Source organism: Rousettus aegyptiacus, unplaced genomic scaffold (assembly GCF_014176215.1).
Source record: "Rousettus aegyptiacus isolate mRouAeg1 unplaced genomic scaffold, mRouAeg1.p scaffold_m13_p_10, whole genome shotgun sequence".
NCBI classification, from domain to species: Eukaryota; Metazoa; Chordata; class Mammalia; order Chiroptera; family Pteropodidae; genus Rousettus; species Rousettus aegyptiacus.
In genome coordinates, this window is record NW_023416285.1 from 39,007,036 (window position 1) to 39,032,299 (window position 25,264).

General features: G+C 32.7%; 1 protein-coding gene and 1 pseudogene across 1 annotated transcript in view; both read right to left on the reverse strand.

Annotated features, from left to right (window-relative positions):
• Positions 1 to 2,806: 2,806 nt before the first annotated feature.
• On the reverse strand, positions 2,807 to 2,939 carry LOC118608921 (annotated as a pseudogene).
• A 19,836-nt stretch (positions 2,940 to 22,775) lies between these two features.
• MMRN1 (multimerin 1) overlaps positions 22,776 to 25,264 on the reverse strand; it is a 62,159-nt gene continuing 59,670 nt past the window's right edge. Inside the window, exons 8-9 of the mRNA XM_016161108.2 lie at positions 24,824 to 24,970; positions 22,776 to 23,613 (exon numbers count right to left, since the gene is read on the reverse strand). Of these exons, the coding sequence (XP_016016594.2) occupies positions 23,192 to 23,613; positions 24,824 to 24,970 (569 nt within the window). The 3' untranslated portion in view covers positions 22,776 to 23,191. The remainder of the gene's footprint in view (positions 23,614 to 24,823; positions 24,971 to 25,264) is intronic.

Below are 25,264 nucleotides of genomic sequence, written 5' to 3' on the forward strand. Positions count from 1 at the left end.
TATTCTCCACAACAGGCTTGAATGACTTTCCAAAAATTTATGTGGGCCTCAGTAAAAGATCTTACTTTATTAAAAAAATAAATCTACCAGAAATTACTATAATTTTACCAACTCGGCCACTACTATACCTGTTCCTACTTTCATTCTTCCTTTCCTTTCATGGAGTGCCCAAATTAATGGATACAAATAAATCCACACCTAGACACATAGTGAATATTCAGAAGACTGTAAACAAAGAGAAACTTTTATAGGCTTCCAGAGAGGAAAAGGAAACACATAAAGGTGGGACAGTAACAAAGAATGAAAGCTCAAAAACGACTTTGAATTTTTCCAGTCATACTGAAAGCTAACAAATTCATGAATAATTTTCTAAGGTTACTAAAGAAAAATTATTTTAAACTGAGAAATTGAAATCAATCCATAATTAATTAAGGATGAGAATAGAATAAAGATAGTTAAGTCATGAAGGATAGAAAAAAAAAATCATGCTCCTCATACTCTAAGAAAGTTCGAGAAGGTGACCTATTAAAACAAAAGATTAAAACAAGAAAAAGGAAAACATGGAATAGACTGTTTGGAAAGACATGAAAGGAATTCTCACCATGAGATTTAAAAGAGTTCCTGGATGACAGCTGTGCATCAGGTAGAGGGAGCAATAAAACTTAATTGGAGTCAAAAAATGAAATTGATAGAATAACTCATGAATCTGATAAACGAGGAAATTCATACAATTGGCCAAGGGATTGGGATTGAGTTAGTGATGAGTATAGAGGAAATTAAGCAATCAAACCAACATGATTTTTAACTGCACAGAAAACTCATCTGTGACTAGCATTCATACAATTATCATAATGTGAAAAAATAATAATCTAATCAAACAGCATAACTATATGGGGACTCTTGATGGCGGGATGTGTGTGTATATGTGGGGCACAAAGGAAGAAAGTTAAATGCTCATCTTCCACAGTAGCAAGTGAGCAAATGATTATTAAAACAGAAATATCAAGAAATAAGGATACAAACATGTTTTTGAGAACCATGGAGTTAAGTAACACAATAATTAGTTTTAACTGATTAAAAGTATCTATGAAAAAAGAGACAAGTGGGAAAGGGGGCCAGGGGAATGCTTTTTTCATTTTTACCAAGTTTTTTGTACAGGTCTTTTTAAAAAAATTTATGTATATGTAAAATTTTAATAAAGATGTAGAGCAAAACGTATTAAAAACAAAACATTAACAAGGACTAATGATGTTTCACCTAGCACAGGGCTTAGGCTAATAAGGGAAACAAAGAAGTAATTAACACATAAAATAATGAAAAAAGTTCTGAAAAGTGCAATGAAGGAAACAAACAGGGTACCCTGATAGAGAATAACTAAGAACTTTAGACTTTATAATTTTTTTTGCCTCAGATGGTCAAGGATGATTTCTCTATTTCTTTAAAGAAATGAAATGTAAGTGGTAACTAGAATAAAAAGTCACACATGGGAATAGCTGGAGGTGAAGTTGGAGGGATGTTCCACACAGAAAGAAATGCCAGTTATAAATACCGAAGCAGAAACAACTTGATATTTTAGAGAAATGAGGGAATATTTATAGTGGGTGTAATGGAAAGTTTGAGATGAATTAGGAGAAACAGGAAGAGGATAGATAAGGCATGGATTTTATTTATAAAAAATATTTGGAAGAATGTTTAAGCAGATAAACTCCTTAGATAGGGATTTATCTAAAGGTTATCCTGGTCACTGTGTGGAAAATGAATTAAACACAGGCAACAGTAAGGTCAAGGAGACCACCTAGGAGGTAGGTCAGGTAGAGACACGGAAATGGAGAAATGTGATTAAATATAAGACATATTTGATTCATGTGACCACAGGAAAAGGAAATATTAAAGATAACTCTCAGATTGCTAGTTGGGGCAACTTGGTAGATGGAGGCACCATTTACTAAGTTAGCAAATGCTAGAGAAAGAACAGATAGGAAAGGGAGACTGTAAGTAGAAAAGTAGAGTCTTTTCTGCACAATTTCAACTTAATATGCCATTAGATATTCAAGAGGAACCATGAATCTTGCAATTAGGTTTGTGAATCTAAAGTTCAGACAATATAAGTCAGAGAGCCATCAGAAGTCAGAAGGCATTTAAAGACATGGGAGTGGATAGGATCAACTAAACTGAGTGTAAAGACAGAAAAGAAGACTAAATTTGAGCTCTGAGTAATTTTTAAAACTAGATGTTATAAATAAAGAGGATCAGAAGAGACTGAGAAGTTGTAGACAGTGAACTAGGAAGACCAACAAGAGAGCACAATGACATGGAAGTCAAAAGAGGAAATTGTTTTATGGCAGAAAAGGAAAATCAGTTATATCCAATGCCGCTAGGGAATAAAGAAGAGAACAGAAATGTGCCCTTTGAATTCAATAATATGGATGACATCAATGATCTTGAGAAAAATAGTTTTATCTCAGCTAGAGCTGAGCAGATAGGCATGAGAGGGAGGTGAAGAATTAAAAACAATAATGAAAACCAGAGAAAGAGTGAGTTATTTTTTATTTATTATATATATATTTTTATCTATTATTATTTATGCCTACATCACCTGGTCTTCCTAGGTGGTCTCCCATCCAAGTACTAACCAGGCCCGACCCTGGTTAGCTTTTGAGTTCAGACTTCGGGCTGTTCCGGGTGGCATGGCCGTAGACCATGGACCGTGGCTCTACTAGGGCGTGAACCCAGGAATTTCTGTGTGTAAAGCAGACATGCTAACTGCTACACTGTGGAACCACATACTTATTATTATATTTTTTAATGCCTACAGCACCTGGTATTCCTAGGTGGTCTCCCATCCAAGTACTAACCAGGCCCAACCCTGCTAACCTTCTGAGATCAGACGAGATCAGACCCTGATTAGCTTCTGAGATCAGGGTGGCATGGCCGTAGAAAAGAGTGAGTTTTTAAGAAATGTTTCTTGAATGAATTAGAAAACTAAACAACCAACTAGCCCCCCAGTAAATGGGAAATGTCGAGGAGGCTATAGGATGAGCCCTGGGGTAGGACATGACAAAGGTCAGGAAGGCCCATGTCATGGGAGACTGTAATATAAACATCATAAGTTAAACGTTAGGTAAGTTCTGGGCTAGTAACAAATAACTGGCTTTATTTTTCAAGGAAAAAGCATTTACATAAAGTAAAAAAATTCAGAGCTAATATCTCCACCAATCACAGACATCAAGAAGGCCATAGCTCTTAACATTTAGTTGTATTTTAGAATTTTAGCTAATAAAAACAAGTTATTCTGAGCCTATTGACTTTTACATCTTCTTTTGTCTTTGTCTGCATGCCATTTTAAAGCCAGAGGAGTCCTGCATTAGTTTCTTGTGGTGACTGTAACAAATTATCAAAAACTTGGTGGTTTTAAAAAATAAACTAATGTTTTCACAGTTCTGGAGATCAAAAATCTAAAATAGTATCACTGGGACGAAATAAGTCGTCACAGTACTCTACTCCTTCCAGAGGCTCTAAGGAAAAGTCTATTACTTGCTTCTTCCAGCTTCTTATGACTCTGGCATTCCTGGACTGTGGCTGTATTACTCAGTGGTCACATTGCCTTTTCTTCTATATGAAGTGTCCCTCCGCCTCCCTCTTATAAAGACATTGAGACTGTATTTGGGATCCTTCAGATGATCCAGAATTTTCCCATCTCAGGATTCTTACCTTAATCACATCTTCCATATTAAGTAGCTGTCACAGGTTCCAGGAGTTATGTCTTGGAGAGAGGGGCATCGTTTGGCCTACATAATTCCTCAGAGATCACTTAAGGTAACTCACATTTTTGGTGAAGAAAAAAGATGCAAAGTTGAAGTGATCTACTTAGGTGCATACCTAATAACTGGCAGAGCTGAAGCCAAGCGGCAGTCTCCTTGCTGAGGAAATTTCACACTAAATTAGAAGCAGGCAGATGCTTTTTCTCTTTTCTAAAACTGTTTTTTTGTAGGCAAACTAGAGATTGGTGAATCACAAAGACTAAGGATCGAAAATTCAAAAAGAAATAATAAATCGTGTGGTTTTATTTCGATGATAACCCTTTTTAAGTTGCATGGATAAAACATAATTCGAAATGTTTTATTAGGTTAAGAGTTCAGTGTCTTCAATTAATGTTTATCAGCTGGGAATTATAAATTTTCCTGAGCGTTCTGGAAAATTTTCTTCTTCTGAATACACAGTGTTTGAAACCAGTGGTGTAGATCTATGTTTCAGTGCATTAGTAATTCAGATAATTAAATATTATTTCCACTCAATCACCTGGAGAGATTTAATTAGCATTGTGTAGCCAAGACACTCCCTTTTGAGGGAGCTGCGAAGGTTAGCATGGTTTCATGCTTCCAAAAACAATTTTCGAGCAGATCAGCACACACTGTTTCATTTTATTTGTTTATACTCCACACTTAAGTTTTTCTAGCCAAAGGGAGGGAAAAAAAGTCAAAAACACTGTCTTAGGTAATTAAATCATACCACAGAGGGTGTCTGTATAGTAAAACTGCTGTTGTTAGTCATCATTGAAAAGTTTTCCAAATGTCACATCAGTCCTATTAGGTGAAATAAAAATATATATATATATATAAACATTCATATTTAAGTTGGTTATTTCACAGTCACTCAAAACTGGTTATTTTATAGTCACTCAAAGCTGTTACATAGAGGGATAATATTAACATCTAGAAAATAATTGTGTTGGGCCTAGTGCTATTTGAAACTCTCATATGTGAATATATATTCAGGAAGCTTTCCAAAATATTAACATTTTCAGCCCCTCGACACCTTGTTGGAGCTTTGAAAAATACCATCTTAGATTCGTGCTTCTTGATTTTATACTAACAAAATTTCTTAATTTCATTCTTCTACATCCTTGCCTATACTTGTTATTTTCAATCATTTTATTTTTAGCATTTTAGTGGTGTGCACACTTATTTCATTGCACTTCCATTTTGCATTTCCTGATGTTTTGCACCTTTTTAAATGTTCATTGTCCATTTAAATGTCTTCTTTTGCCAAGTTCCTGTAGAAAACTTATTCCCATTTCTCTTTTAAGTTATATTTTCCTTATTGATTTGTAAAAGTTCTTTATATGTTATAAAAAATCAATCATTTTTTGAATATATCTATTGAGAATATCTCTTCCATTATTTAGGTTGTCTTTTCACTTTCTTAATGTTATTTTTGTACATGGACCAATTATTAATTATAATCTCTAATTTTTTCTTATAGTAGGGTTTAAACAACCATTTTTAATGCTTGATTTTAATCACATGATCAACCAGCTGTATTATTTTATATAAATATTTTGATACAACTGGTTTATTGAATAACATCAGCCTTAAAATAATAAATCTTTAAATAATAAATCTTCAGAAGAAGACAATTAGAATACATTCAAAATTACTTTAATGAGGAACCGGTTTCATAGTGTAGTGGTTAGCACGTCTGCTTTACATATATAAGGTCCTGAGTTTACACCCTAGTGGAGCCACAGTCCATGGTCTATTGCCATGCCACCTTGAACAAACCTGATGTCTGATCTTAGAAGCTAAGTAGGGTCAGCCCTGGTTAGTACTTGGATGGGAGACCACCTAGGAAGACCAGGTGCTGTAGGCATAAATAATAATAATAACAAAAGTTATTTTAATGAGAGTTATGTGTTAGTGCAGCATAGCAGGTAAGAGAGTGAACTTTGGCATCAGACATGGTCCACACTCTCAAGCTGACATCTAGTTTAGATTAGTGAATAATCTAACTTTTATTAGTTACTTGGTAACTTCTTATGTAAAATAGGGATAACAATGTCTGATAGTTTCATTTTGTTTTTAAATTGTTATATATAAGATACTTTAATATGATATTATTCTAATATGTCATTTTTGTAAGCATTTAAAAGAAGTAAAGTATCAAAATGTTTTCAACACAAACTATAGTAGGATCCGGGGAAGTTTCCTGTTGTCATGTAATATGTGAATCAAAATGTTCTTATAGCTGTGGAATAAATACAATGCACATGAAAGTGAAAATTATAAGGCACTGTTCAAGTAATGGATGGATGCTCACAATTTTACTTTCCAAATGACGCTCGGGTACTTCGTCATTTTTTAAATTTCTTTTTGAGAGATAAAAAAATAAACTCACATGTCATCAACATAACAATGTCAACCAAAACTGTACTTCAGAATAATGATCTTCAAAGAAAAATATATCTTAGATTCAACAATTCTGGAGCCATCTTTATTCAAGAATTAAATCCTATGGGTCCTGCTATATTTAAAATGAATGAGAAAATATTTGGCAATATTAACAATAAGGTACTATATATATTGCATGAGCAAAGAATCAGGCTTCTTTAAGGCAAAAACACATGCTATATAAAAGTATGAAGGCCCATGATCAAGTATGTCGAATATGATAGACAGGTCCAACAATGTGGAAGTCGATAGCGTACTGTTATCAGCATACATGAGCAAATGATCAGTATAATACTTTGAAAGAGGCAGCCACCATACTGAGGAAGATCAAAACACAGATAGAAATTTCTCATTAAGATTGTTAGGTTGGAGGCAATTGTGTAAGTGTGTTGTCAGCACTTTCTAAAATTCTCTTGGCTAGAGAAGGCAAATTGCTTGATAGGAAAGTAGAATTATACATTCCCCACAAGCTATCTGTGGGAATGATCTCAGCATGATATTTTTTAAAAATTTACAGTTAGTGTTTTCCAATATAGACAAATATAAAAATTTGCTTGCTGACATAAATAAGTTATATTGATCTTAATATCATCTCTTCTAAGAGAATTCACCTTGTTGAAACATTTATAGATATAGATTGCATGTAGATGACATAGACATAGATATAATGTTATCAATTTATAATAACAAATTAATATAGGATATATTACATATCAGGTATTAAAATATTGTATATAATTAATAGATATGTGTATATGTACATATATACATATATATATGAATACATATACATACAAATAATTATATATAATTTATATGTATCATTTTGCTAGGACTGTTGTAAGAAAATTCTACAGACTGTCTTAAGCCATAGAACTTTGTTTCATCTGGAGGCAAGAAGTCTAAGATCAAGATGTTGTCAGGTTTGATTTTTCTGAGGCCTCTCCCTTTGGCTTACAAGATGGCCACCTTTTTGCTGTGTCTTCACATGAGCTTTCCTCTGTGAATGTGCTCCTCTTATTATGTGAATACCAGTCACTTGACTAAGGCCCACCCTAAAGACCCTAATTTACCTCTTAAATACCTGATTTCCAAATACAGTCACATTCTGAAGTACTGGGGGTTCGACTTTCAACATATGAATTTGTTGGGGAGGGGACATAATTTAGGCTATAAAATATGCTTTATATTAATTATGTGTATAATCATATAATTGGATTACGGTTGCTAGGTTTTACCATCAATTAAGTTCATGCTTCATTTTTGTTTGTAGAATGTGTTAAATAATGTGAAATGGCTTTTTCTTTCTTTTAATCTCAGCTGCTACAGTAGTGGGGGAAGGTGCCTATAGTTCTATTTCAAATGATCCTTGATTGACACTTCCAGGGAAACTGGAAGTGTTGAGGGGTGGACAAGGCAATCTCCATGTCAAGACCCTGACATCCCTGACAATTCTTGTTAGGCATAGCTTCTGAGCATCCTCCCACATGACATTTGATCTGGTCCTTGGATCAGAGCATTCCTTTCTGGATGTAGCACTCTGAAAGAAGCATTGACAAGCAGCAGTAAGACCATAAATATTTTTTTTCCATATGACTACATGAAAGAACTAAATTCACTTGTGAAAATAACAGGGAAAAGTATTTTACCTCAATATTTGGAACAATATATGTGCTTTAAAATAAAATGAGCTTCCCATTATGTAATACACCACCATCACCACGCAATAAAGTATCCAAAGACTATATAATCTCCCAGACACCTCTCCATGAAATACTCTTCTGTTTCAATTTCTACTGTTGGTGTAACTGAATCGTTTGCATATTACCTAAGTTCAGCATATAATTACTGATGTGTTTCCTCCCAGAGAAAAGAAACCTGTGGATAAGTGAAAAGCTGAATGCCCTTTTAACATCTAATGGCATTCAGAATTTCTTCAAGGTCAGAGACTATGAAATGCAATGGGATGGTTACCATCTTATTCTCCTTCAGCTTTTCAATATTTTAAACATTTTTAGTTATAATTAATAATTAAAAAAATTAACATGAGAATTTCTTTTTAGTCATTTTCATTGTATAAAACAGATATGTTCTTTTCAATATAAAATAACTATGCTCTGACATATTGATTTTTTTTCAGATAATTAACTGTACAATCCAAAGATTTTCCTGTTGCATTTTCTTCTTCATATGCCTTCATTTTGTGTCTTTCCCCAAACACTGATGGAGATACACTGCATTTCGGAAGTATGCAATCCAGCTTGTAAGACTACCTTTTTATCTATTTTTGTCCTTCATGTATTCAAGAGGTCAGATGATTGATTCCTGTGCAAATTTACTCTGGCAATATGGTATCTTTTGTCCTATCCATTTACATAAACGTTCTTGCATGACTATAATAGCTTACTATAATATGTAAATAGATTTTTTAGAATAATTTTAAAACTATTGACCTACTCTGATCATATATTTACTCTTTATATTTTCTAATTCATGACAAATTGAATGACTAGATCAAAATAAGTGAAGACATTTTTATTTCCAATGATTTAGAAAGCCTTCTGTTTAGGGGAGCTGCTATCCAAGAGAGAAAGAAACAGGCATACAGGGAAGAAAATGAGGGAGGAAGGTTGAGATGAGTTTCTAAATTACGTTGCCCAGGGTACTGCGTATCCTGTATAGGATCTTGAATTCAGGAATTAGGGTTCACTTGGGGATGGGAGGGAACAATTACTAGGGGAAAGGGAAATAACACCTGTATTTGTGGCCTGAGATTCATACGGTTACATCTAAGAAGTAAGTAAATGTTTCTCTTATATTGGCTGTTGAGTAGAATTTTTTCCCCAATATTTTGTTATAGTTAAGGGAATAAATAGCATATCACAAAACAATAAAAATATAACCATTGTGATTTTTCTCAAAATCAGATATTTTTATATTATAAAATAAGTTTTATCTATAAATATTAATGTTATAGTTCATGTCGATGTTAATATTAACTCTAATTAGAACAAAATATTTATTTACTCTGTTCAACAGCATAAATATAAGTAGAATTCTGAATTTCAGAAAATTATTTTCTATTATAGCCTTCATTGTCTATGATCCCATTTTAAATCTCCAACTTTTTCCCAAACACAAACTAACTATTCTACTAGAGGTTAATGACATATTTGTATTTCATCAGTAGATGGGAAATCCAGAGTGCAAAACCATTTCCTACTGGTGTTTTTTCCCAGCACTTCAGTTTTTAATATGTATATATGACAAAAGACACAGTACCTTTTGTAAATATATTTTCAATTCTCACCTGTTGTTTTCTCTTTTTCAAATCACTAATCTGACAACATCTTTGAGTCAATTTCAATCTAGAGCTTTACCCATCTTACTTCACCTAATTGCATTTATTGTCAGTGTATGTTGGGTTGTTTTAATATGCTTATTCTTTCATCAATACTCCTTAACTCAGAATATCTTTTCATAGTGGTCTACTACTACTACTACTGTTTTTTACCTATATGGAACGCTTCTGACATCGTTTGTGTGAGTTTTCCATAACAAGCAATTCTCCAATTCCCCATGGACACCAGCTGGGTGTCCCACAAATTAATGCAGTTCTGGCACTAACTACCCAGTGAAGACCTTTAAGTTAAGGACTCTGTCCCACAAGACTGACCCTCACTCCACATTAGATATCAGTAGTAAGTCGTAGGTCCCCAGTCGTAGGTATCCACACTTCTGTCCAACTTGGCTACAAACTGGAGTTTTCATGCCCCCCTCCTCAGGTTTGATAATTTGCTATAATAGCTCACAGAACTCAGAGAAAAACTCTACTTACTATTACCAGTTTCTTGTAAAGGATACAGACAAAAGCTGAGTGAAGAGCTATGTAGGGTGAGAGGTCTGGAAAGGACCAAGTGCAGGAGCTTAGGATTTCATGAAGTTTGGTGTGTACCATCCTCCTGCACAGGAATATGTTCATCAACTGAGGAGCTCTTTGAATTCCTTCATTTAAGGTTCTTACAGAGGTTCCATTATCTATACATGATTGTTAAATCTTTAGCCATTAGTGGTTAGCTTAAACCTCAACCTCTTTTGCTTCTCTAGAGGTCCAGTGGGTATGGCTAAAAGTTTCAACCTCTAATTACAGGGTTGGTTCTCCTGGCAAACAACCCACTTTCTGAAGCAATCTAGGGGCTCCAGTCACCAGTCATCTGATCAACATAAACTCAGGTATGGTTGAAAGGGATTTATGAATAACAAAAGACACTCCTCTCACCTTGATCACTTAGGAATTTACAAAAGTTTTAGGAGCTCTGTGCCAGGAGCCAGAGATAGAGACCAATTTTATATTAAAATATATATATATATTAATATATATATATATCACACAATATCACAAGTGGATTTAATCATTCTGTAAAATAGCTAATCAGATCATTTATAAACTTGTGCTTGAGTTGCAGCTAAATTAATATGTAGGAATCCTGTAGATTAATCGAAATCTATGATTTACTTGTATCATAATGAAGAACTTCACCATATATGAAAACTTCAGAAGGGCAACAGAGATAGATAAAAATCATGACTGGGAAATTCATTTCAGTATCTGAATGTTTTTGTTGTACATGGGCTTACTCAAGAGATTCTTAATAAAATATTTCCTGTAGCTTTTTCCTTATATTTGTTACAAGGGAGATTTTTTAAGAATCTTGAAATCTTTATTTTGAGTAAAATCTTTGAGATTAGAAACAAATATTTTGTTAGACAATAAACTGAAGTATATAGCTCTGAGCAACATTGTATCGACACCTTAAAAATTTGCATCATGTTTTTTTACCTTTGAGATTGCAAATATTTGTTGCCATAATCTTTTAAGTAAAGAATTCCAGAAATAGCAAAAGTTAATATTTCAAAAGTACTTTACCAACTAGTATTCTAAATGATTTCTATCTATTAAGTAATTTAATCCCTGCACCTATCCTATGAGGTAGATATTATTAGTATAACTCATTTTAGAGAAGATAAAACTGAGGCTCAGAGCCAGGTTTTGAGCAAAACAATCTTTCTTGTAACCAGTTAAATAAAACATTTAAATTGATCTGCTTTTTCTGTAGTGTCTTTTTCAGTGTGCTGGGGTGGAGGAAGAATATTTTTAATCCAATATTTGAAAATTCTTACTTTAAGATAGCTCAATCAAATTTTAGTGAAGTATTTTACCACTACGAAGCAGATATTTTCTAGCAATATAAAATGACTTCTTAATTTTTATGCAATTTTGATGCATTAGAATAGCTTGTGAAGATCTATCTATGTGATCTGTTATTTTGACATTTATGGTTAATACAGTATCTAAGGAATCTATGAAAACTATGGTAAAAGTGATTTTAAAAGGTAATAATCAGACTAAAATAGATTTTAAAAGTCGATTTATGTGAGAAATTCTTTTTCATCTTGGCAATGATTTTTTTTTCCCATAGGATTTTGCAGTTAAGCCTATGTATAGTTATACAAACCCCTGCAAGGTTTGTATAACTATAATATAAATGAATGTGAATAATTAATACAGCAGCCGAAGTTCAACAAATAATTCCCTGTTGCATTTTCCTCTTCATATGCCCTCTTTTTCTGTCTATCCCCCAAACACTGATGTGTTAACTCATGTTAGAGATATATTTCATTTCACAAGTATGAATCCAGATTGTAAAACTATCTTTTTATCTATTTTTTTCTCTGTTTTTCGATGCCTATGCAAGTTTACTCTGGTAACATGGTATCTTTTGTCCTACCCATTTACATAAACTTACTTGCTTTCCTAATTCTGTTCATTTTGTTGCCTCTCCTTTCTTTGTTAAAACTCCAATCCAACCATAAGCATTTACTGAGAGCTGGCTAATGTCCCCTCTTCTGTGCATTCCCTTTTACCTTCGTAAACTTCCTTCAGCCAAGTGTTGAGTATTTGCTTTGTGCTAATCATTACATTGAATGTTTTACATGCATTGTCATATTTAATCTATATAAGAATCCTGATAATAAGTAGAAACAATTTGTATGCCTATTTACAGATTTAAAAATGAAGCTCAGTAAAGTTAAAATCAAATAACTTGTTATGGAAATTTGAACCCAGTCAATCCATGCCCTTTAGCTCCCCTACCCTTAATAGACTGCCTATTGTGTAAAATAACCTGTGACCCTTGGGTTTAACTGAATACTGACTACAGGCCTTGTTGACAGCCTGTTAAAACTCGATTATTTTGGCATCTAAATCTGTGATTAATTCTGGTTAGAAAAATTAATTTAAGGTAAATAATTAATGGAATCAGAACTTTAAGCAATATGCAAATCGTTAAACTGTAGTTTACAAGTGATCCTTGTAGCCTTCTATGTGGAGTTGATCCAACTCCACAGATTTAATTTAATTGTTACACCGAACAGACAGATGGTTATAGGAAACTCCAGTTATATGAGGGAGATTGTTTTTATAAACGTTTAATATTACTCTTACTATTTCACATTGCTTCATGTTTAAATTACACAATTATATGAAGTGATTTGTTACTTTCTCAGGCAACATAATATATTTGTGCACACCTAAAACATATGCCCTTATGAATACTTCACTCGTACTTTAAGTCAAGCATCAGTAAACAAACACTAAATGAATGTCTGCTATATGTTGGCTATTTGGTTGGACCTTGTGGATACTGAAAATAACTAGAAAAAACAATGTTAAGTCTTTGTGAAGTAGCTTTAATAAATATAACAAATAAGTGGGTATTGCAGGTTTCAAATTCTGAGATTCTTCTCCCCCCGACCCAGTGATAGCTGTGCTTGAATATAGATACTAAATACCAATGTTTCTTTCTAATGAAAAGCAATAAATATAGGGTTTCCTTTCTTTTTAAAAATTTCAGTCATTTTCAAAATAGATTTGATTATTTAGAGAGCTCTATAAAGTATTCTTTATGCAAAATGTCTATAATTTTAATCATGTTCTTTTAATTATAATAGGTTGTAAATTCCCAATAAAATAACAAGAAAGAAGGCTGTAACAGCTGTTGTCAACACATGTGATTTCATCTGAGACAATCAAGCATTCATCATACTTAATCTTCATCAACTGAAATGTACTGATTTTCAATGTGAGCCCTGCACATTCAAAAGCCTTCTGATACTTAGTAAGAAAATTTTTTGACTGGGACAGTTTTTGTATAGTGGCTAATTTACTCCAACGATTTCTTTATCCTGTACTATAAATAATTTTATTTAGTTGTGCATTATTCTCATATTTCTTAATTATAAATATAGCTATCTTTTTATAGATAGAGTCTTTTTAAAATTAATTTTTGTCAGTGTTTCTTTGCGCATGACAAGTATTTCACCTAAATAAGTACAATGTCATCTATACTAAAACTGTATATAATTTGTGAATAATAATGTCAAATTATTTCTTTGAAATGTACTACTCAGATGGCAGTTTAATTTAGTTTATTCAGATAGTTATAGAATCCTATTGAGTAGCACATTGACAGTAATATTTTTATCAAAAAATACAATTTAGGCCTGATTCGGTACTCTATACAATGGAAATAAATTCCATTGAAAATATAGTACTTCCTGGGGAGTGTTTCTAATTATTTGATCTGAGAAAATGTGCAGCAAAAAATAAAAGAGGAAAAAGGTATCACAGGATTTTATAATCAGCACGTTCTATAAATGATAGTTTATGAAAATGTGTGTAAGAAATGGAGGGCGAGAAGGAGAAGGAAGGATAAGAGAAAGCAAAAGAAAGAGATGAAATGAAAGTGAACAAAGAAGAATGCAAAAATTAGTAGAGAAAATACTGGCAGGTAGAAAACAAAAAGAAGATGGAAAAAAGGTGGAGAAGAAGAAGGAGGAGAAGGGTAAGAGAAGGGAAGAGAGGAGGGAGACACAGAAGAAGCAAGATCATAAAAATGAAAAGACCAAAGCTTCTCCTTTCCCTTGCAAGGCCAGACGCTCTCCTGCTGACATTCAGAGGCTCACTGCAGAGAATCAAGCTGTTGGGTAATGAGAAGGTGATATCCTGCCTTGAGGTTTGCTTTCATAGAAAAGCAATGGAAGTCGGGGAGAAATGAATAAAAGTCCATGCCAATGGGACCTGGGGAGAGGCAATTAGGTCTTGGCTAGTTCTCAGGTAATGCAAACTGCCATTTGTCTGCAACTGGAACAGTTTGAGAGACTCCTGAGGAAATGTGGGGAGATGCAGAGAAACACAAGGAGGGTGAATCTAGGGGTCAAGTAAGACGAAAAGTGAGAAAAATAAAAGAATAGAATTGCTCTTATTTCTTTGGGGTGGAAAACAAAATAGTATACCTTCCAAAATATCTTTCCATTTATTCTAAAAAATTGTCATTTTAATTTTGGATGATGTTACATTTCAAGAAAGGAAAATCAGAAGAATGATGTACCTTTTATATGTTCTGAGATTTTGTAAGGAACCTTGTTTCTCCAACTCCACCCTACAAATTACACACACACACACACACACACACACACATACACACATGTATGTGTATATATATGTGTGTGTATATATATATATATACACACACACTTGTATACATAAAATATTTGTTTATATCTTTTTTTACAAAAGAGATATGGACTAAAATCAATAAAATTTTACTTTAAGTGTAAGGGGAAGCAGAATTTACCACTCTAAAATATGCCTTTTAAGATATTATTTTAAGCTAGTTATTTTTAAGAAGCAAAAGACTCAGAAAGAAGCTTTGACCTTCCCGCATTCTACCTAAAACAATTTCAATAAAAGTCCTGCTCCAGAAAGAGAGCTATTATTATTAATAATTATAGTATAATATAAACTAAGTGTGATAGACAGGGAAGAACTTAGCAAGGCCCCTTTGATCAGAGTCCTCTATGTGTCCCATTATTAAAAATGGCCCAGCAAACATTTGATTACCAAACATTTACTTTTCTATCTCCATGCAGATTACTTTTCTGCCCTTTGAAGTCCCAAACCTCTGCCCTTGCTTTCTCCATGGCCTTGGCTGCTTCTGTCTTCAGGTCTCATATTTTTGGAGAAACCCAGTACATACACATATAATAAATTTGATCATTTTCTCCTGTTAACTTGTCTCATGTTAATTTGATTTAGGCTAGCCAGAAGAATTTAAAAGGGTAGAAGAAATACTATTTTTCCTCCCTTACAGGTAGAAATTTATTTTCTCTTACTTTTTAAGAGCTGTTTAAGAGAAAAAAAAAGTATACATTATTACAAATTATTTTCTAATCAATGTATCTATACAGACATACTTTATATTAAGAACAATCTGAATTCAAAGCAGATTTGTTTTAAAGTTGCTACTCTAAGACATCTTTAAAAAATTTATAGCATTTTCTTCACTTTTAGAGCTCAGAAAACATATAAAAAAGTTTAATTCCATTCGCTACCTTCCTACATTTATTCAGCAGCAATATCAGTGTAGAAACTCGGCGATTCCATTACTGGAACTTAAACACTATTTATTAAGAATATTCCCACTTTACCCATTCATGCCTTTTGTTTTAATGTGCAAAGCTGCCTCACAGGACTTTAAGAAGTATGCTGGATAAACACACGGATACCATTCAAAGAAAATTTGTGGGAATGGTAAATTTTTTTCTCGTTAGACAAATTGCCTAGTTTCAAGAAATAAGAGAGAAATAAAAAGAAACCACATAAACACAATTTTTGGAATTACAAAATAATCCTTGTCCTTTTCCTTCCTAGTCTGTGAGGCTAAAGTTACATTTCTTAGAGAATAACATTCCACAAAATCCAAAGGACAATGTATGTTCTAAAAATTTTTCAAGACAAATGCATAGCTTTTCAAAATGACAGCTTGAGTGAATAGAAACTGTAACAGTTTCCTTATCGTAGGTTTACTCTGCTAGTTTTCCACGTCAGGTAGCCTAGAGGGAAACCAATGAAACCATACCAGTAGCTTACATCTCAGATTGTTTTCACTCTTCCACACTTTCTCATCCTGCATCTGGCTATACACTTTCTCTCAATTTGAATCTAGTTTTTTCTCCTTCTACTTCTTACTGCCTTTCTCCTCTCATCGGCATCCTCCTTCTCCCATTCTTTTCCCTCTTCCTCCACTTTATTTCTGTTTTGCTCTTTCTTTTTTGTTCATCTTTCTCTTTTGTCTTGGTCATACACGTTCTGCCAGATGGCTGCCAGAAGAAATAGGGAAAGAAAATATTCAGGTATTTCCTTCCTGAAGTTTGTGTTTTTGATTTTGTAATTGTAGGAGGGGAATGATGTTATGGTTTTTAAACTGTAGTGTTGTAGTGAAATTAGTAACTTGCGGAGATATGACAGACCAAATTCTGCATAATTATTTACTGTTGAAAAGTTTTCTTCCTCAGGTAATAACTATTTAGCCCTAGTACAAATAGGATACTCACAAAATCTCTTGCCAAGATAATTTTTCCTATGGTATGAAGAAGAGGTATCTAGGTGGCAAAACTGCATCAGTGTATTTAAGGACATAGCTAGGGCACGTAGTAGCTGGTTGTTATAGCCCAGAATGATAATATTTTAAGAAATTTTGATGTCTTTATCATAGGTCTAAGCCTCTACTTATCAAGGATAACATTAGCCAAAAATAGATATCACATTTTAATTTTCTAGATTCAAAAAAGAGAAATTAGGAATAGTTTTGGGTTGGTGAATACACTTTCAAATATGTTTCCGTTAAGGCAAGTAAAATAAATTTTCCCTGGAAATCTTCTAAATTACTAAAATTTAATTAATGAATTCAAGACATTTAATTCTTTTCACATTCCATGCATGTTCTCTGAATTTACTGATCTCAGTGTTCTTCCACTAGCTGCCATACCAACAACTTTATTGATAGTCATTTGAGACCCAGCCTCATGGAATTCTAAGGTACCCTATGGGCATCTGAGTCTGACCATTGTCCAAAATAGACCACAGAATCAGTTTTTAGATACCAATACTGCTCCAGTGATATCTACAGTATATTTTTTAAATTTTAAAGTATAGATTCTTTTGTGACATTCAAGAATGCCTCTAGTATATATAGGTGCTGTTGATAATGATGTCATTTTCTCAAACATGTTCTACTTTATATGACATTGGAAGAGAGAAGCCAAAATGATACAGAAATGCCGTGATGGTCTTTGTTTATTGTTTTCATTTATTGTATGCCACTGAGGTCATAGTTTGCTGTTAATATAGAGCTGTATGGTGGGCTACAACCCATTGATGATCTGTTAATGTGCCAACCATTTAAATAAAATAGAATTAGAGCTTATGAAATAGAATCATGATTCAAAAAATGTAATGATGATATTCAGAAAGGGCAATGAAAGTCACATTAAAAAGAACTGCAATCTCTGGAGGGTCTTTTAAATTTCATCTACAGAATAACTTCCATACTATTTAGCTGCCTCTTCAGCAGGATTAAAGAGATCTAAACATGTTTGTTAAATAGCAAATTTTCAAGGTAAAATAAGGAATAAGGTACAGTGAGGAATCAGAAAAAGGGTTCAGAATATGGGAGCCTTTCTGTAGGATATTCTTTGTTAACAGTGAGATTATGATAAATCATGAAAATTAATGCATGTGAATATATCTCTGAATTTAGGGTTTAAAAAGCACGTGTTCTTGACATATATTTGATATATAAGTAGGATCTGTCTTTGTCAAAGTTTAATATTTTTCTTATCATATGTTGTATTATCCATCTGGCCACCTCAGATTATTTTTGGAAATGGCTAGGAAGTACAAATAATGAATTTTTTCTGTATGTGTTTTCCGGCAAATTAATGTCATCCTTACTCCAAAGATATCATATATATGAAGAAATAGACATGTAGTCCTCTTTATACATATTTTACACAATTAATGTTTTCAAGGTTATGATGGTGACAGCAAAGGTCAATGAGGAAAAGTAAATTAAAGTTTCAAAATCTATCTGTAATCGTCTGTATTCTGGTAAAAAAGAATCTAATGAGTCAATTCATTCATTAGTGCCTAAAGTAAGCAGAGTGGTATTTATCAGAAAACACCTTTTGGTTGAGTCATGTTGTACTTTCGCTCTTTTTTTTTGGGGGGGGGGAGTATTTATTTATTTATTCATTGTGACATTGGTTAATGAAATCCGGTAAGTTTCAGCTGAACATTTTAACAATAAGGCATATACATATTCATGTTGTGTGTTCACCTCTGATAGTTAGATTTCTTTCCGTTGACCCCTTTCTCTGCATCTACCTCTGCCCTCTACCTCCTTCCTCCCCTATGGTAACCACTAGTCTATTGTCTATGTCCATGAGTCTCTGTTTGTTTGTTCTATTCATTTGTTACTTTTAAGATTTACATCCCACACATAAATGATATTATGTAATTTTCAACTTTTTCTGTCTGTCTTATTTCACCCAGCACGATTATCTCGAGGTCCATCCATGTTGTTGCAAATGACAGTATTTCACCTCTTCTTATTGTGCTTTTACTCTTAACTCGAGTGGCCTTAATATAACATTTATTTGAAGCTAAAAAATAGTAAATTCAAATATATATTTAACCCCAAATATTTGGGTTTAGATTCAAATATGCTGAAAATGTACTAAAAATAAAACACTGATTCCAAGTTGTATCCTGTAGCATTTTCACTGTAATCATCAGTGGGCTCAATATAAATATTTATCTGAATCTAACTATTAATAGAAAATCATATTACAACCAGGATTTGCTATAGACTGACAGTTTTAAAGCTGTCAAAATGACATTTAAAAATATTCTAAATATCACTTCTTGGTATCTGGAAAATATTTGACTAAAGCCTGGGCTTTGACAATTCATGAAACAATTCATAAATAAATGCAATAAAAACTCCTAAATTTGAACTTTTTCCAGAGTTTGAGGTTGTTTAATTAGGATGTCAGCCAAGAGAAATGAATGCTACTTTGTGATTGTTTTCTCTAAACATGAATACAGTATAGCTCACTGAAGATTCTCACTGAGCTGTGATAAAAAAGCTCACAAGGTAAGGTGCTTCATAACATTCCTGGGCTCATTGATGAAACCCTGGTTTCTAAACCACTGAGACCGCATCTATCTATGCCTTCAACAGGGGAGATCAACCCAACTGAAAGTAGAGTCTAAGAAGGACAGGACTATCATTTCTGCTTTAATGTATCCCACATGTTCCTTGCAAGGAGAGTATAGGCAAACCGTTTTTGAATAATAAGGTAAATTGTGTTACATTAAAAATTGTCTTTGATAAAGACAAAGACTATTACTTAATTAATTTCTAGTGTGAAAAAGTTGACACTTATAAATGTAACAATTTAAAAAATGTACCAAGTTGTGTACCCATTTTGTCAGACAAATAAAAAGTGCATGGGGGAAAAACTTGTGTTTTTTTAATATCTTATTATAGATAAAATTTATATATATTAGATTAAAATATATATGTTAGCTATATGTTGAATAAATTAAAACCTTAAGTTATATATGTATACAATTAACTGAATGTAAATATGACATAAATATCTAATTTATAAATGATATATTTATATATAATGTAACTGAACTTAGACAAGTTAGAAATTCATTTGCTTCAGTAAATTATATTTTGAAATAGATGAACAACAACAAAAAATCTCTTCTAAGAGAATAGGCTAGTCAACCTCAAATCAATATGGCTTACTTTAATAATTTCTTAATGCCTAAGTAATATTAGCTCATTCTTCCAAAATGAGTTTTGACTGGTGAAAGTAAGGTAGAGCAATTTAAGCACACTTCGTTTTGCATCTGAACTTCCTCAATTTCTGTAGTGACCCAAAAGGAGATAATGAAAGTTTAGTCAGATGTGTAGAAAAAAGAGGGGTGGTTATTAAAGATACGTTCCCACTCTAACTGAGCAACTCATGATTTCGGTGGTAGTAAATACCCTCAGGACTTTGGATAATGTATTTCAAGTGCAGCATCTGTCTGTACTGATTTACTTAATATTTATTTTTATATTATTTTTCTATGTGATTTATCCTGCCTGTCACACAGTAGGAATTTACTAAATAATTGATGAATGAATGGATATGAGACTGTCATTAGTAATTACAGCCTTCGTGTACTTCAAGAGCTTGCTGGGCAGGAAGGTCTGGTGAAAAAGAAGTGCTCTGGAATTCAATCTACAAAATATATGAAAATATGCTGTTTCCATATGAGAAATCAAGAAAATCTCACTGCTATATTTTATACACATGGGAAAGTTTGATCATGACAATTAGAAACACATTACTACATTACTAAATTAATTGTCTTATATTATATTGTATGTATTTAAAAAAAATAGCCAAACAATATTATAGCAATTTAAAAGTTGTTACAATGCTTTTTGGCTATTAGCGACAAATGGTCATTTGTGTATTTCTACGAATACTTATAAAAGTAAACAATAGTAGTAATACTAAAATTCCAAACACCATGCTAAATGTTCTTACTAATTACAAAATTGCTTAACTAACTTGTGTATGGCAATGACAAATATTGTCAAATGTCTTATTTCTTTCTGTTGTTAATATTTAAAAAAAATAGTATATTAAAATCACTAGAGACTCTATGTTGAAAAATATATTTGTAAGACAGAAATTTTATTTAGCCTATAAGTCCTTGAAGAAATAAAATGAAAAACATTTTAAACTGAATACAGTTTTAGGCAGGAACTAAAGAAACTATCAAAACTTTCTAAATATTTTTAAAAACAGCACATTTACACAGAATAGAAATTGTCAGCCATCTAGCCTCCATCTGTCACATCCAGCTCACATCTTCCCTGGCTGCCTGTGTCTACTGAGTGAGGCTGGACTATGAATGCCCAGTTGTTTTGGCTCAACATGAGATATTCTAATAGGCAATACCAAAGATAACAATACTGTATCTTAAATTTGAGAGTTGCCAAGAGAATAGATTTTAAAAGTTTTATCACAAGAAAAAATATAACTATGTGAGGTAATGCCTATTAAACTTATTGTGGTAATTTCACAATATGTACATATATCAAATCATCATGTCGTATACCTAAAATTAATATAATGTTATATGCCAATTATATCTCAACTTTTAAAAATATGTTCACTTTATGCTTCTCTGCTAAGTTGGCTAAGGTTCTTCAGGTTACAGTTCGAAGGCTCCTACATAATTATTATGAGTTTCATGTGTCATAGTGTTTTCATTTCTTTTTACTACTTCGCAGTCCTCTACTATATGAATATACCAGAGTTTGCTTAACCATTCATCTGTTACTGGACGTGTGACTGGTACCAATTTTTGGCTAATACAAATAAAGTTCCTATGAACATTTGTGTATAAATCTTTGGGCATATGCTTTCGAGTTGCAGCAAATTTTAAAAATTTTTGAGATTCTGCTACAAGGAAATTTTACCTTCAAAATGGACAGTATTACAAAAAATGAGTTTTGATGAGGATATATGGGGGGTTAAGAGCACTCTTTTATATAAACAAAATAAGACTATGGGTTAGTAAAACAAATCTTTTCAAGCGCAGTTTGATAGCACTTGTCAAAATAAAAATATATGCTTATCTTTTGTTCCAAAAATTCTCTATAATTTGCTACAATATCAGGAAAATTACTTACTCTGTATGTGCCTGTTTCTTATCAGTGGAAAGAGGATGATAATATATAGTATGTATCTCATAGGTTTAATATGTAATTCATAGGATTATAGTAAGCATTCAATAAATTAATTCATGAAAATGTTTACGTATTCCAAAATTTTTACTGTTACTTTTACTGTTACCTATAGGAATCTATTCTTCAAAAATACTTTGTTGAATATGCCTGGAATGTATTTTAAAGGATGTAGTAAACACCCTTGGAGACACTGGAGACAATCTCAATGAGTTTTGATATGGGATTAGTAAATAAATTTTGGTACACCTGTAGGAGACAGTATAGTTTAGAAAGGATGTATGTGGGTGCCGGAGAAGATCCAATCTTCTAAATTCTGCTTCAGTTCTTACTAGTTGTGGAGATTGGTTCATCCTTAATCTTTCTGACTCAGTTTCTTCAACTATAAAAATGGTGACAATAATACCCACCTTATAAGAGTCTGTGAGGAGTCAATGAGATATGGCATGTAAGTTTCTTAGAAGAGAATCAGGGCATAGAGAGCATCCTATAAACTGTAGTGTTTCTATGGAGTATTACATATCCTGTATAAAAATCTGGACAAGTCTGCAGGTACTGCCGCAGAAGGAAGGTTTTATTTTTTTCCTGTGGATATGTCATAATGGAGGCAGGTAAAAAGTCCACTTATATATGCTTCAACATATTATAAATGTTTAAATATTTGTCAATTATTACTTTAACCTCATTACAGGAAGATAAGTATATATCAAGTGCCAAACTCAACTTTATATTTTTAATTACAAATTAAAAATTTAATATATATTAAATCAAATGGTAAGGAGTAAAAATCAAATTAAAAAAACACACACTTCTTTGTCTTTGACTAATTTATTTGAATTTGTGAATTTAGGAAATATATGTTATACGTTTATAATATATAAGGAATAATACAAGTTAATGTTTTATTAAAAAGACTACTGTGACTGACAATATTGAGTGATTTCCACTTTATAATATTACTTTACATTTAAATGACATAACATGAGAAAACAAAAATAGTTACACATTCATTTTGTTTTCTGTGCCACTAAATCTCTTAGGGACCAAGAACATCATATATAGATTATCTGAAACATATACAAATTTGATTTTATCAAATATAGCCTTACTCACATTAAAAAAGAAGTTGATTTTCATTGCATGTAGGAAAACTAAAAAACAGAACAGATGTGCATGCAAAGATAAATAAAAACACTGGCTGCTTCTCAGTAAAGGTGATAGTCTGTCTTACATACTAATTTATGTACGGTATAACAAGTAACCACTAAATGTAGTAGCAGGAGGAAATTTGGCTGGAATTGTTCCTTTTACAAGTCGCAGCCATACTTCTTGCCCGTAATTTAATTCTAACAAGGCATCCCCAGTCAAAACTCTATCACAGTGTATTTCGCTGTTAATATTTTCAGATTCAAATGCAAGCTTGTCTCTTCCATCAACCACTAAAAATCCAGAGACGTGAGCACTAAATGACTCAATGGTATACTTAAAAACATACACCCCAAGATATGGAATTCTGAATTTTCCAGTTCTTGGAGTATATGAAGCTCCATAATTGACATCCAAATTATTAAATAGGATAGGACCAGGTGTAGTCATTCCATATGTATGAGACACAAAAAATGCCACCATCGGTGCATATCTGTAAGATCCTTTGGAAAAATCTGTTAGAGGAAAAAAATGAAAAGTTAATTTTTATGTTTTTGTCTTGTTTTACCTGTTCTCATATCTCTATCGTTTTATCTCAGTCACAAAAATGGTTAGCAAAAGGAGAAAAGTCATTCATCAGATTTAACAAGGACAGGCGTGTCTGGATGCCTGCCTCTTCTTTTGGCTAAGTTACCCAAAATCACTTAGCCTCTCTGAGTCTCAGTTTCTCCATTTAAATCAGGATAGAATGATAACAACACTTGATACCTCCCTCATAAAAATGTCTCTAAGATTAATTTGCATGTTGCTTTGATCTCTCCAGAGACAAAGAAATTCAAAGCACTTGATGATTATTATGGTATGCCAGGATGCTTTCAAAACCCTTGAAGGAACCGAAGCTGACATGATGTAGAAAGAATTTTTCCAGCACCTTGTCAAGCAGTTTCTAGAGGCTAAACGGAAACCAAATGAATTCATATGCACTATAGAGAAGACAAAAGGAATTTTCTATGTAATTAATGCCAAACGTACTTACAAAGGCTGAGATGTAAAAAATAGACTAAAAAATATACTCTTCACTATGCAGCATATTAAGAAAAGCCTGATTTAAAATGTTTTTGCTGTAATTAAAGAGAATATATTTTAAATGTTGCATATATTTTCTTGCATAAAGAATCAGGTACACTTTTGAAGTAAATTTATAGCAACCAATAATTATGAAGGTAAGTGGACAAAAAGAGGCATCTTATTCTACTCAATACATTTAAGCATATTCTAGCAGTCCTCATCCAGTCAAAAGGCACTATTAGTTTAATCTTCATAGCAAATATGCTGCTAAGCACTTATTAAAGCTTCATGTAAATGACCATGTCTGATATGAATTGAAAGTGTATTCTTTAACAACTTTTTTGAGGAGAAAGAGTTTACACCAGTCTGGTATATACATCTGTATTTTCCTTTAAGAAACCCAAGAAAAAAGAAAAAAACACCCCTGTCTCTATTATACCAATTTCGAAAATTTCAACAAATGTATAACACAAATTTACCTGACAAAGACATTTTAACTTGTAAACCATGTGCATTATTCAATAACTTTTAGCAGTAAAAGGAATTAATCCTCATAAGAATCTAGATTAAGCAGGCTTAAATATTCATTTGTAAATATTTTCAAAAAATGTTTTTGTTTATGAATTAACAAATCCAAGAACGTATTCACTTTCTTACCTGGAGCTAACGCATTTTCTTCCATCAGCTTGATAGTACAGTTGTGACCAGTAAAAGGATGTCGGCATGCACAGATAAAGCTAGCTCTTTCACTTATACACGTGCCCCCGTTCTGGCATGGGGACCTACTGCAGGCCTCCTCTGTTACTGAAAATGAATCAAAATAAGAGAGGGTAAAAGTGACATATTTTCTGTTGATCTTAAATCATAGTTTACAGTAGAATGAGAAAAAATACTAAGAAATAAGAAAAATGAGTTCTCAGGCCCAAGTTGGCCACTAATGTAGTTACAGAACTTCATGCAAAACCCTTAACTCTCTGAGCTCCCTTTTCTGCTTCTTGGAAGTAGAGATAATTCTGTGATCCACTGCCTTTATTTGTGTGGAAATGTTAAGATTTGGTCAACTGCAGAACAGTACAGATGATCTGATAACAAAATCAT